This window comes from Drosophila albomicans, chromosome 2L (assembly GCF_009650485.2).
Source record: "Drosophila albomicans strain 15112-1751.03 chromosome 2L, ASM965048v2, whole genome shotgun sequence".
Lineage (NCBI taxonomy): Eukaryota > Metazoa > Arthropoda > Insecta > Diptera > Drosophilidae > Drosophila > Drosophila albomicans.
The window spans coordinates 14,981,982-14,995,382 of record NC_047628.2 but is presented as its reverse complement, the minus strand read 5'-3'; the positions used below and the strand labels follow the sequence as shown (position 1 = coordinate 14,995,382).

General features: G+C 36.8%; 2 protein-coding genes across 2 annotated transcripts; one reads left to right on the top strand and one right to left on the bottom strand.

Annotated features, from left to right (window-relative positions):
- Nucleotides 1–4,162: 4,162 nt before the first annotated feature.
- Nucleotides 4,163–10,912, top strand: LOC117565063 (uncharacterized). Its single transcript, XM_034244010.2, has 9 exons — nucleotides 4,163–4,555; nucleotides 6,185–6,330; nucleotides 6,399–6,593; nucleotides 6,671–6,762; nucleotides 6,862–6,996; nucleotides 8,009–8,163; nucleotides 8,219–8,894; nucleotides 10,013–10,111; nucleotides 10,171–10,912. Exons 1-9 carry the CDS (start codon nucleotides 4,542–4,544, stop codon nucleotides 10,705–10,707), a joined length of 2,049 nt encoding a protein of 682 aa, XP_034099901.1. The 5' UTR covers nucleotides 4,163–4,541; the 3' UTR covers nucleotides 10,708–10,912.
- On the bottom strand, nucleotides 10,894–13,096 carry LOC117565064 (uncharacterized). The gene is made up of 3 exons (XM_034244011.2): nucleotides 12,724–13,096; nucleotides 12,397–12,665; nucleotides 10,894–11,626 (listed from the first exon to the last, which is right to left on the bottom strand). Exons 1-3 carry the CDS (start codon nucleotides 13,031–13,033, stop codon nucleotides 10,970–10,972), a joined length of 1,236 nt encoding a protein of 411 aa, XP_034099902.2. The 5' UTR covers nucleotides 13,034–13,096; the 3' UTR covers nucleotides 10,894–10,969.
- Between the last annotated feature and the right edge of the window lie 305 nt (nucleotides 13,097–13,401).

Below are 13,401 nucleotides of genomic sequence, written 5' to 3'. Positions count from 1 at the left end.
TGGTTTTTATACGTTAATTTTTGTTAACTAACTTATTAGCTTTTATATAAATATTTGTATTTTTCAGCGTCCTCTTTACACTGCCATCGCAATGCGTGAGAGTGACATTTGTGACGCATGCGCAAGAACATAATCCAAATTAAACGTCAAAGAGAGCGAGAGAGCACAAGGTGAGAGCACAGCCTTAGCAAGCAAGGCAAGAGAGCGAACAAAACAGCTGTGTGGTTTATGCATTCCATAAGGCACAACAGGATTGAAAGGGAGGGCGCGTCAATCAGCTGTTGACAGTGTTGCCAACTACTTTACTTTTTTGTATTTATTCATTACTTACAAAACAAATTACAATTAATATTAAAAGCCATCATTGTTTGTTTACCATAATTAATTAAATCGATCAAATTACTTAACGTAATTTGAGTAGATTAACTAATGATTTGCTTATTGGCCATTTATCGCAAAATTTTGACATTTAATTGCCACTCTTGTATATTTCTTTTTAATAATTTCCGCCTAATTTGCGCAGAAAAAAACAACATTCTCTAATTTTTATTTCCTTTTTCCTAAATATCGCATAAACAATTTAACCTCGTGCCCTGTTGACCGAGCGCTAAAAATATGTTAATCCATAAATAAAAATATAAAATAATTATCCAATAAACGAGTGTGCTCGACGAAAAGCAAAAAAATATGGTAATTTTTTTTTTTGAAAAAACTTTTCTATAAATGAAAACTTATTTTTATAGACACAGTATTAGGTATGTATTCATTATTTAAAAATATGAAAACAGAACATAGCTTTTATAAGTTTATAATAATAGCAAATTATGGTCACACAAATTTATCAATTTAGTAATTAATCACTATTTTAATCTTGCTTTTATAAAATACCCACGAACCCATGTTAACAGGGTATACACTACATACAATACATAAATTATGCTTCAATGCCTCATTTGCCTGACCTTGGCTAGATCGAAAGAAGCAAAAAAAAAACCCGTTAGAACCTCATATCGAAATAAACGTAATTTGCCGCATGTGGCCATTTGTCAAAGATTCGAGCGGCGGCGCCAATCATCGACCATCGTCTCTTTTAAGCCGAACTTTAACCTATTTTACTTCCTCACACAGCGACAGCGACAGACAGCACAATAATAATAACCAGCTATAATACATTGTGTATCGTTAATGCTCCAAGAATTCTTGTTTTTGACAAAAACTTCCGGCTCGCCGTCCATAGAACGTGTTTCAAGCCATGTGCGCCACAGCCAATTGGATGATGACTTGGACTTCCACATGGATGTGTTGCTATTGTTTTTTTTTTTGCGCTTGTTAATTTAAAAATTAATATATTTTGATTTTCATATTTTTTGTTGCTTGTCATCAGATGGCCCATTTGATTAGATAAGCATTTTGATTATAATTTATTCATTATTATGTATGTCAATAATTATAAGATTGTTAATTACTTGCGAGCTCATAAACCATTTCATTCATTCTTGCACTGATGAAGGTCAGTTTTTGTTTTCGAAATCTTGCTTGGAATTTCAAACACGTCTTAAAGTGTTAATTGAAACTCACTTAGATCTTACAATTATTGAAAATATTTATATATTTTTTACTAATAAGCAATTAATAAACATGACTTTAAAAAAAAGCAGAACACGTTTTAAATACGTTTTGAAGTTATGAGATCTTAGATTGACGTTAATGGAGTTGCCAGAATGTTTAAAATGAAGTAGCTCTTAAAGATTCTATCCGGTTTCAAGTATGCTATAAAATCTGTGCTCTTGAACTATATCTTAGCACGTGATACGAACTGACTTTGAATTTTAATTATGGCTTTTCTCAAAGGTCAAATCAATTACTACTGCTAGACGCCCATTGATTTGTAAAACAAACTTTAACAGATTATTCAAAGCTTAAAAAGACAAAAGTCAAAACTGACAAAACTGTTAATAAGAGAATAATAATAATAAAATTAAACAACAACAGTCGAACAGCTTTTCCAAATCAAGTTTGAGACAAATACGTATGTAAATGTTGAAAAATATATTTCAAAGATTACGATCGAGGTGTGTAAACAAATCACACGCGTATGATAAATATGCAAATATGTAAAGTTATGAAAGAATATTGATGCTGAAAGGGGAATGACTTTGACTTGAACTTACTAAGCAAATGTCTTCCAAAATGTTATATTTTTAACTTTTTATTATATCACACATGAACATAAACTTTTACTTTGGCCAACATCTCGTATGCGCAATAAATAGAGCCATGGCCAAAGGTTGAAGAAATGCCGCGCGCAATTCGAGTTTTTTTTATTTATAAAATATGATAGTGGAAATGGCATCAAGACCCATTTAAAGTGCGCTTGAATAACCTTAAGCATAACTCAGCTGAGACAGCTACCTCATTAAATGTGCTTTTAATTAAATTAGTAAGCAAATCATAAGTAAAAAGGCCGCACCAACAACTCTAACGCTGTGTTTCTATTAACACTCTTAGGAAAAAAAAAAAAAAAAAGTAAATAAACAAACTACAAAACACTGACGGTGAGTTCGGTGTGCTATAAACAATATATTACCCACATATCTTACAACTACAACTACCGAATGTACCGAAAATAAAAATGATTTTCAACGTTTTTGTGGGTTGGAAGGTCGATTGCTGGAGTCGTTGCTTTGATGAGTGCTAAATGACGGCAGCCTCTAAAACGAAATCCACATCGAAATAACAGCAAAAAACTCCAACGGCTCAAGTCTAACAGAGACTTCAGCGAGATGGACTTTTAATTTATTAAATGGATACGACACAAAATCAATTTAATAGTTTATTTGATATTATGTTGTCTGAGAATGTGTCTGGAACTTGTTTAAAAAACTGCCCAATCGAGTTTGTTCTATTAAATAGAACTTCGCAGAGTTCTATATACTTGATGTGCATTTTACGATTAGCACAATTTGATTATTTGCTTAACTAGAATTTTAGCATAGCGCGTAGGTGTCAATTGTAGACTCATAAATATTCTTGGTCAATGATGTCACAAAAAACACTTTCGTTAAAGTGTACAATGGTTGCTATGGTTAAAATATGTTATTCCTTATAATTTATTTTTAAACTACATTTTATTAACCTTTCAAGTCGTATATTTATTTTTGGCTTTTATATTTTTACTTTCTATTGTTTGCTTGTCTGTGTTAACGGTGTTTTTGTGGCCAATAGCAACTAAGCCGGAACCTGTCTAGTTCTATTAACTTATCCAACTCGCAAAAGAAGAATTCGAAAAAGAATTAATTGCTTAACGAACGTGTTTCTAATTTATTTTAATTTTAGAATGAAGATGCGTATCTGCAAACATTGTGAAATTAATCTGAACTTGATATGAATGAATCGACAACATCGAATTACTAAGAACATGACTTGGCATTAAGTTAATGCTTATATAATATATTATGTAGTTTTAACATAACTCAATAAATGAATAAATGCCGTAAGGATGCATTTTTTATTTAGATAAAATGTTTATTTTTTAATTCTTTGATTCCTAAATCTATTTTCTGTTATTTTAATTGGTAATTTCTTTATCTATTTTAAATTTATATTTAATAAGTTGTTTTTTTTAATTAAAGCTTATTGATGACTTGAACTAAATTAATAAAAACTAATATCCTAATTTCTAATTTATATTACTACTATTACTACTATTACTATTACTATTTATTTTATATTTTTATTTGCTTTAAACTTAATTGAAAAAAAATAATTTCATATTAAGTAATTTAATATTAAATTCATATTTATAGTCCATCTTAAAAGTTCATTGTCAAGTTGCGCTTTTAAGATCAGCAAATAAATGACACTTGCTACCGCCACTCGAGTGGCATTAAAGTAAGAATATAACGGATGTCTTTCCCCCTCCCCGCTTTCGCTGGCATCGCCTAGCTCATGGTCAAAAGTAAAGAGCAATGTGGCATAGAGCAAACATCGCGGTGTAACCAACTGAAAACATAAACGTAAACAATCGTCAATGCGCAGGATTCTCTCTGCTTTCTCCTCTCACTCTCTCTCTCTCTCTCAATAGAAAGAAAAGCTTTCGCTTTTCATGAGGCTGACCAAAAGGGAAAAGCTTGAAGTGAGCATTCAGTCAATTGCAGCCAATTTGAGGGAACGCAACGTTCGAATTTTGATAAATTTTGTTATTTATTTCTGTGTGCGCGATTACGTGTTGAGTGCGGGGCAAATAGCGAAACAGTTGGCAACAGAAAGCAGTTTTTGGCCCATTGTGCGTCGGCCACGTCGACAATGGCTAATTAAAGGCAATGCCACGCCACAAGTGACACACAAGTAACGCAGTGAAATAAATACAGAAAACACAAACATCAAAAGCAAAATAGAATATCATAACGATATCGAAAATTCACAAATGCAAAATACACAACGAATTCAACACTTGGCAGGAAGCCAGCAAACGTAACACCAAAACAACAACAAAGCCAAAGCCAGCTAATAAAAAAAAATAAGCTAACACACGTCCAACGATGTCTAGCGCCAGGTAAGCCCCAATTTCGAACCCCCTGAGGCGTTATGATTCCCTAGTTACGTTCTTGCGATGCATTCAGGGCCATGCTAAGCCACTTTAGACAATCATATGAAGTACGTGCTCATATTATGATTTATCCACATGCTGATATATATGCATATATGTACATATATTTGGTCGTCTAATCAATAAATTGATTTTTGATTGCTGCGACTGCTGCGCTCGTTTTCCCCATCTGCATTTTCCTGCTTTTCCTCATTCTACAAAATGCTTGTTTTATGTCGGCGTCACACTGACTGGCGCTGTATGTGTTTTTTTTTTTTTTTTTTTTTTTTTGTTTTTGCGTCTATGGTTACGCTGAGTGTTTACTTATTTGCTTTTGTTTGAGTTTTTTTTGACTGCGCTACCCTTTCAGCTGACTGCGGTGCGTATGCGTAATATATAGCTTTGACAGCTTGTTCTTAAATGCTTGAACAAATATTTAGGTGCTAAAATTGCAGCGTTTTCAAAGCGAATTCTTGAGTTAGACATCTCAAAGGAATTTTGTGTTTAAAATAATACGTCGTTAGATGATTTTTTCTAAGATGTAGTTTTAGTTTAGTTTACTTAAAGTTGATTTGCTGTCAACTCATATTTATTTTATTTTTTGCGCATTTTAATTTCGATTAGTTTTCTATTCTTTATTTAAATTTCCGTTATTTAATTCAGCACTTATATTCGCATTAATATCTGTTATTGGGAAATTAAATTGTGTTTAGTCTGCAGTTGATGTTAGCTTATAGTTTTTTTGGGGTTTGCTTTGCTGGTCACGCACTTTGGCAAGCTAAACAACTCAACTAAACAACTCACACAGCCCACACACAGACAATCCGTTAAACAGTCAGACAGCCATGACTGACATTTCAGAGTGCCATCAGCAAGTGAGTGTGTTTTATTTGCACATTATTCATTTTGTGCGCAACTCTCTGCCAGCTGCAACTATAAATAGCTCAAGTCCCAACTATTTAGTGCGGCAAATTCAAATGAATAGCAAAGCAGCTAATGAATTAAATTTGCATCATAAAAGTGTAAGAAGAAGAAATGATGTCAAAGGAACAGCATGAGCAACCCAGTGAATTCAAAAAGGGGGACAACTGTTTGAGTCGATTAGCTGCAAAGAGGATAACGAGTAGCCTAGTTGACTTGATGCAATTACTTTGGCTATTCATGGTTGCTAGCGATAATCTGGTTTATAAAATATGCACGAATTGTGCATACAATTACAGTTAACAGCAGATTGGCCCAAAATGTCATTACGAAACAGGACACAGCGAAGGACACTCACACAGCATGCGAACAACAGAGCCATTAAATGTTAAATGAGTCATGAGCAAACAAGACACAGTTTCAGTTTCCGCCCACAAATAGACGACGACTCGACATGTTGGCGCCAAAATGTGTGTCTGCCTTTATCCCTTTTGCGGTCTCCCACACTCTACTAGTATGTGTGTGTGTGTGTGTGTTTGTGTCCTGTTAACCGCAGGATTGTCCACGTCAACGTGTAGGTGATAAAGCCGCAAGCATTTCAACGCATCAACGGCCGTTTGATTAAATTTTAATTGTATTTCGACAATTTCATTAATGTGTCACTTTATTTTCCAGCCTGCTCGACGCACTGTGCAGCGGCAGCGGCGCTCGCTTGGCACTGGGCACCACTGTAATTGCCTACCTAATTGTGTATAATGAAGCCGCCGCGCCTGGCTTAATCTTTGCCACACTCCTTGCCACCATCTACGGCGCCATGGCAGGTTAGTGGTCGGAGTAAATACAGCAACTTGCTATGCCAATGACTCACATTAATATTCCTGCTTTACAGCGCGCTGTAAATCGAGCTTGCGCAGCCTACAGATGCCCTATGTGCGGGCCACGAATAAATTCGATTTTGGCTGCCTCTTTTTGGCCACCTGGATGGATGCTTTGGCCGCCATGTGCGCTTGTGCCGCATTAGCGCGCACATTGAGTGCTTGCCTGGATGCCATGACGGGCGGCTTGGCGCGCATTCTCATACTAGGTGTGTGTGACTAATAGATTTGCCATCACTGTGTTGTCAGCATGTCAGCATTAACAATTCATGTTGCATACTTTTAGGCCGCAATTCACCTGCAAACGAACCCTGGCCGGATGTGCTTGGCGTTGCTGTTGTCTTTCTCGTCACTGGCATGTTTATGCTGGGTCTCGAGGTCAGCTCACTTTCCTTCCTTTCCATCTGCAGCACTTGCCAGCATGTGCTTAATGTACTTTAACCACTTTCATTACACTTTCCCTCTCTCTCTTTACAGCACTCGAAGGCCTTCAGTTTCATCATGACACTTGGCATGTTTGGCTTGAATGCAATTCTCAGCGCCGTTGGCTGGTGGAGAGGGGATTTTGCTGCCTGGTCAGAGAACTACTTTCAACCGAATGGCATTAGCAGTGTAAGTCTCTGCATTCGCTTTTGCTAAATTCATTCTTAGATATAGTCTGTGAAATGGGCGTGTTATTAGGTCAGTGCACTCCGGGCCATTTCTTTCTCGCTTTCTCACTTTCTCCCCCCGTTTGGTTTGTTGTTTGTGTATCGATTTTTGGTCGCATTTGTGGCCTAAAGGCTTTCGTGACTGGCGACAATTGTGAGCCACAGGATATGAGCTTTTGATTATGACACGTAAAGCTAAACTTTCCATTCGACTCAGATCCTGCCATTTGACTAGATGTGCCAGGGAATTGACTTGGATAGCTTGAGTTTCCTTCTAAGAATTTGCTCGACACACTTGCGGGTGAAACCTAAGTTTTCTTTTTTATTGTTAGTGCAGCATAGGGAAATGCATGAAATATTTATTGGCATACCCTTTTGGGTCGATTTAATATTAATATTTTGCACAGTGGAAAACGTTAAGTTGAACTGTCAGTTTGTCTGGAAAGTTTTTTTGGTTGATTGGCACTTCAAAGGAAACCAAATTTGAAACTTCTTGTTCGTTCATAAATTTCTTATTGAAAACTTAATGAGTTGACAATCAAAATTGAAGTAAGTTATAATTTTATTTTGAGCTAAAGACATCAATCAAGCTTATTTTTAAAAATCTGCTTTTTACTTTGACTTTGATAAGTAAAAGAATAAATTTTTAAATATAGCATACAATCATTTGTTTACTTCAATATGAAACTTTTTTGTGAAGCTCCTAATAACTGCGATTTTCAAAGTTTGAAATTACAATTTGAATATATGTAGGCTTAAGATGTTTTATTAAATTTTTTAAGTGCAAGTCTTCTTAAATAATTGTAATTATAATTTCTATTATTGAACCAAGTTTTACTGAGATGATTTCATATATATTTTTTCTCTATCTCAACTATAAATTTTTATTATTCTCTTTGAATCAATACATTGACTTTACCATACCAATGAATAAATAGTGGTACTATATAGTAATTAATCTCTTTTATTTTCAGTTATTTCTGGCTACCGCGCTGCTCTCCTATGCCTTTCCCTGTGTCTGGCCTCCACAGAATCGCAGTGGCCGCCTTACAGCTGTCATGGTTTTAGCTCTGGTGAGCATCTCGCTGCTCCTAACTGCCATTTGTCTGTCCACAGTGGTGCACTACAAGTGAGTACTCAAGTGAAATAAATAAACAATATTAATCAACAAATTTTTTCTACAGACCTCGAGAGGATTATGTCGCTGTGCCGCTGTTTAATATACTAGATGACAGCGGATTTCACAAGTTGGTGCCAGCTTCAGCCTGCATGATATTGATGACTAGCTCGGCAGCGTTTCTAGAGATCTTTCCTGAGCTGTATGGCATTGTGGTGCGTCTGGCGACCTCCGAGTGGCGCATACTCTCCAAACAGATTAGCTACGAGAGCTCGGACAGCGGAAATCCTGTGCTGGCTGTCTTTATAGCCGGCAGCCTTTGTGCCATGTTGGCCTTTGCCTGTCCTCTACAGCATCTCAGCTATACGCTTGCTGCCAGTCACATTTGCTCGATCTTTCTTCGTGCCTTCTACTTGCTCTACACGCCTTATCGTCCAAAGTTCATGCAACCCAATAGCAGTGAATCTTCGCTGTCATACAGTCGCCTCTCCACGGCGCCAATTGCCAAGAGCAACAGCAGCAGCAGCAGCAGTGGCCAAACCTCCAGTTCGAGTCGTCTCAAGCGCAGCCTGTGGAATATTGGATTGTCAAAGCAAGGTGGCTTGAAGAAACCCAAGAATAAGCAGCGTAATAAGCCGGAGTTGGAGAAGGAATGGCTGCTGCTGGGTGAACCAACTTCGCCTTGCCCGCAACGTGCGGATAGAGATGTCGAGTCCACCATACTCTCTGATGGCGAGCCACCGGTGAGTGAGACTTAATAGGAAAATACAATACCTTAGGTTTCTACAAACATTTCGAATATTATCAGAAGGACCTTTAATACTATTTCTATAATACAAGTATATGTGAATTTTCCTTTTGTGACTTATAGTTGATTTAAAGTTCCAACCTTGATTTGATAACTTCTACGAATACCTCTGTGTCTGAGTAATATTAGGTTCTGTAATGTATGAAATTTAATCGAATTCTTTGAAGTCTTTGAAATAGGATATTAGATATTTAGACATCACTTTCACACAATACATCGCTTTGTCAAAAGCGTGCAGACAGAGATGTCAAGTTCACCATACTCTCTGATGGCGAACCATCGGTGAGCGGGAAATAAGAAAATCTGCTGACTTATGTAGGTTTCTACCGACATTTCGATAATTATTAGAATAACCTTTAATACTATTTATATATGCGAATTTTCTATTTGTGACTTATAGTTGATTTAAAGTTCCAAAGTTGATAACTTGTAACTTTAAAATCCGAGTAAAATTATGCTCTGTAAACTTCGAAATTGAATCGAATTCTCCGAAGTCATTTAATAGGATATTAGATATTTCGACAGCAGTTTGTGCAATACATCGCTTTGTAAAAAGCTCTGTGATGGCGAACCATTAAATGAGTGGGATAAAAGGGGGACGTAAGGCAATAAAAGTCAGCTCAAAGTTCTTAGTAACTTAAATTTATAAGGAGAGATCGAAAATATTTAAAACATGCAGAAGAACGAATAGTGTACGTAGTAGGGTTAGGTATAGGTAAAAATGTTCAGCAGCATTTTCTCGCACACATTTTTACATGAAATAAAAATATATATTAAATCGAAAAGTGATTAGAAATATACAAACTATCTTTTTTTTAATTGTTATGAGGTTCTTTATAGCCGTGGCAATTCAATAGTTGAAACTTTATGCAGAAAGTTGTTAAAGTACTCGTATTTAGGAATTTCTTCACTACACTTAAAATTTATATCCATGTCCAATACATAAGAAATAGATTATAATTTATTATGTGAATTTGACATTTAGTATTTAATAGTCATGCCTATTTTATCATATATACTAACATCTTTTCTTTATTCTAATCCATTCCGCAGCCATCTGACTTTGAGTACCCGGATAAGTTCGACAAAAGCGACTCGGATACCTCCACAGACATAGACGCCATTGTGGATGAGTATCGCCAAAAGATAAAGGCAAGTTTAAAATGCATTTAATTACAACAAACTCTAACCAATTTTATATACTTTTTCAGGTCACCACGGCAGGACCTTTGGAGCGCAGTGTGCGTGTGCCAACCGTGAGTTCGTGGCGCGTGACGATCTTCTCGATCATCGTCATTGGCCTGGGCATTGCGCTGTGTGTGGCAGGTTTGGTGTTGCACTGGGCACCAGCTGCCTTCACCGGGGCCATTGGTGTGTTCATTGTGGCCATGATGATGGGCATTATACCGCAGTACACCGGCAGCGTGATCAATGTGAGTCCGGTGCTCTGTGGCATGAGTCTACTGCTGAGCGTGATCTTCTTCTCGGCCTGTGCACTGCACTCGTGGCCGGGAGTGCTTGTCTGGCTGCTGGCTGGACTTGTGCTGCTGATGCGCTGTGATAAATACTGCTGCAATTGCTTCGAGCACACAACCATTCTCAATGCCCAGCTGATACCCAGTGTGTCGGGTAAAACATCGAGTTCAGCGGGTGGCATGACAGCAGCGGCATCATCCACAAGCATAAGGATGCCAAGACCGCCAAAGGGTGTGATTAGTTTGCCGCAACGTGTGAGCGGGATTAGATGACAATCAGAGTCCTCCGAGGAGGAGGGCGAAGATCTGTTTCATGAGGATTTTAATGTGCGCGATTACGATGAGGAGGATGCCGACGAGGATTGCTGGACTGATTGAAGGACGCCTTTTTAAATGTTAGCTAGGCTTTTCAAAAATCAATTATATTATAATAATTTAAAAGAAGAAAACACTCTCAGCTTAAAGCTAGTATTACTATGCCTTCATTTCTAGAAAATAAATCAAATTATTCAGAATTATGCAACTGTGTTTATTATTAAACAATTAAGTCTTTAATCAATTTTGCATTCTGCATTAAATACACTACAAGTTCAGCTATGATGGACATTACTTCGGTCTTGTAGCCCGCATCCTGAGCCATGGCCAGCTCCAGAAGTTCACTGCGATCCACATTCATCCAGTGATCAAACTTTGAACTATTCTCGAATTTCAATTTCGTGCAAAGTTCTGCAGGAATTTTGAACACCGGCAGACAAAGTGCACTCACAATAAGACCCACCAAATGGCCACGTCTGCAGTCCAGCTCAAAGTCCTCCCTGGTTACCTCTTCCGAGGGAATGTCCATCAATTTGAACCTAGCTTGTAGTTCATCAAAGTAATATTCCATAATTTCATCGTACATTAAGCGACGTTCCTCAATGCTCGAATTAATGTACAGCATAAAGTGTATATCGATTGCCGGTGTGCTGTAGCTGCATAGACCAAAGTCTATAAAGAGACAACCCTGATGGGAGTTGAGGAAAATGTTGCTCCTCGAGAGATCGCGATGAGAGAACACATTGCGCAGCTTTTTCGAAGGTTTGGTTAGTTGATCAGCAGCTTGCAGCAGCAGCTGGTAAACATTGTTCTTAATAAAGTTCTGCGAAGTGATGTCCTGGAAGGATTTATGCTGAAGAGCGAGGTAGACAATGGCCTAAATAAAGTGAAGAAATATTAAGTTAATTATACGATAATTATGGGGAATTTAGGCAATATAATGAATATAATTAACAGTACTTTGAGCCAGAAGGGAACTAAATAACATTTAAAAATGTAATTACTTTGCTAACTGGTAGAATTACCAACTGGAGCTAAATAGCGGCTATTAAGATTAAGTTTAACAGCCAACAAATAACAAAAGTGTTATGTGATAATGAGTATGGGGAATACATTGGCAAACCAAAACTAAAGAATATGAATATATATTTATATTTTGAATTTTACTAATATAATGACAACCTTTGATTTTTGTGCAAAAAAATAAGAAATAAAATAGAAATTAAAAAAAATATATTATATACAAAATTAATTGATTGTTCGATATTGATGAATCAGTTTAGTAGTCAAAGAAAGAAAGAAAGCATTCTACTATTAATCATAATTAAGTATGATGAATATTAACATCTGATCGTAGTGAAATCAATTAAAATTATTAAGTTAATAATTTACTACACTGAATATACTCTAAATAGTTATTCAACCCTTTTGTATGGTATATTTTGAATGTAGTACTATATCAATATACCAAATATATCCATAGGAACATTTTAGTTTTTATGCGGTATAATTTGGTATATTTTAAGAATAATTCCGTATTGTTATGCTCATATTCAAAATGGGTAGCAGTCAAAAATACTCGACTTTGGCTTTCTTACATGTTATTTATATCATATTATTATTTATTTATAAAATATTAAAGCTCACCTTAAGTCCGGTTAAGTACCATTTGTTTTCGCTGCTTAGCAGAAACTCGTCGAGTTCATTGGGAAACTGTTCCACAAGGCAAGTTTGCTCCGCTCGCTCCCAAGCAATGCTTGCCGCATGCAGTGTGGCCAGCTGTTGCAAAATAATGCGATAGTTCTGAATGGTAATAATCTCCTGTTGTTGTAGTTGCTTAGAGCTGAGCGTAAGATCCTCCAACACCAGCAGATCATCACGGGCCAGAAAACAATCGCAGCTAAATTGGCGCTTAGCTGAGATAAGAAATTATTTGTAGAGATTTAAGTCAACACTTTAGATTTTCAAACTCACCATATTCACGCAGCTTGGGCAGTATTTTCTTATAGATAGCACTCTCTTTTTTAAGCACACCATAAAGCTCCAATTCCTTGCGAAATTCAAGATTCTTTTGCGGCAGTGTCTTGACAAAAAACTGATGAACTTTCGTGGTAGCTGGCGATCCTGTGGCGCTCACTATACGCAGCACATAATACTCTCCCAGGAAGCCCGCGTTCTGCTTGAGTTGCTGTAATTGTATCTCAACAATGGGTAACTCCTTGCCATTTTGTCGTCGTAGAATGTGCAAAGACTCGTCGTGACTGATTAGCTGAGTGGCTGCCATCGTTTGGCAAGTGTTCGCAATAAACTGAAACTCGTATTTGAATTCTACACACTAATAAACACAACTGATAAGTAAACAAACAAAAAACGATAAAGCAAACTTGATTTCGTTTTTATACCCGCTACCCATAGGGTAGAAGGGTATTATAACTTTGTGCCGGCTGTAAATGTATGCTAACAGGTAGAAAGAGGCATCTCCGACCCTATAAAGTATTTATACTCTTGATCTGCGTCAACAGCCGAGACGATCTAGCCATGTCCGTCTGTCCGTCCGTCCGTATGAACACATAGATCTCAGAGACTATAAAAGATAGAGCTTTAATTTTTCGCATTTGTTATGTTGTTTTAGATCAAGTTTGTTTCAAATTT

Coding starts and splice junctions, on each gene's coding strand:
- LOC117565064 (XM_034244011.2), bottom strand. CDS start 13,033: ATGGCAGCCACTCAGCTAATCAGTCACGACGAGTCTTTGCACATTCTA. Junction 12,666..12,723: donor GCCCAAGCTGCGTGAATATG/GTGAGTTTGAAA, acceptor TTCTTATCTCAG/CTAAGCGCCAATTTAGCTGC. Junction 11,627..12,396: donor GGTACTTAACCGGACTTAAG/GTGAGCTTTAAT, acceptor CACTTTATTTAG/GCCATTGTCTACCTCGCTCT.
- LOC117565063 (XM_034244010.2), top strand. Junction 6,594..6,670: donor GGCGCGCATTCTCATACTAG/GTGTGTGTGACT, acceptor GCATACTTTTAG/GCCGCAATTCACCTGCAAAC. Junction 6,763..6,861: donor TGTTTATGCTGGGTCTCGAG/GTCAGCTCACTT, acceptor CTCTCTTTACAG/CACTCGAAGGCCTTCAGTTT.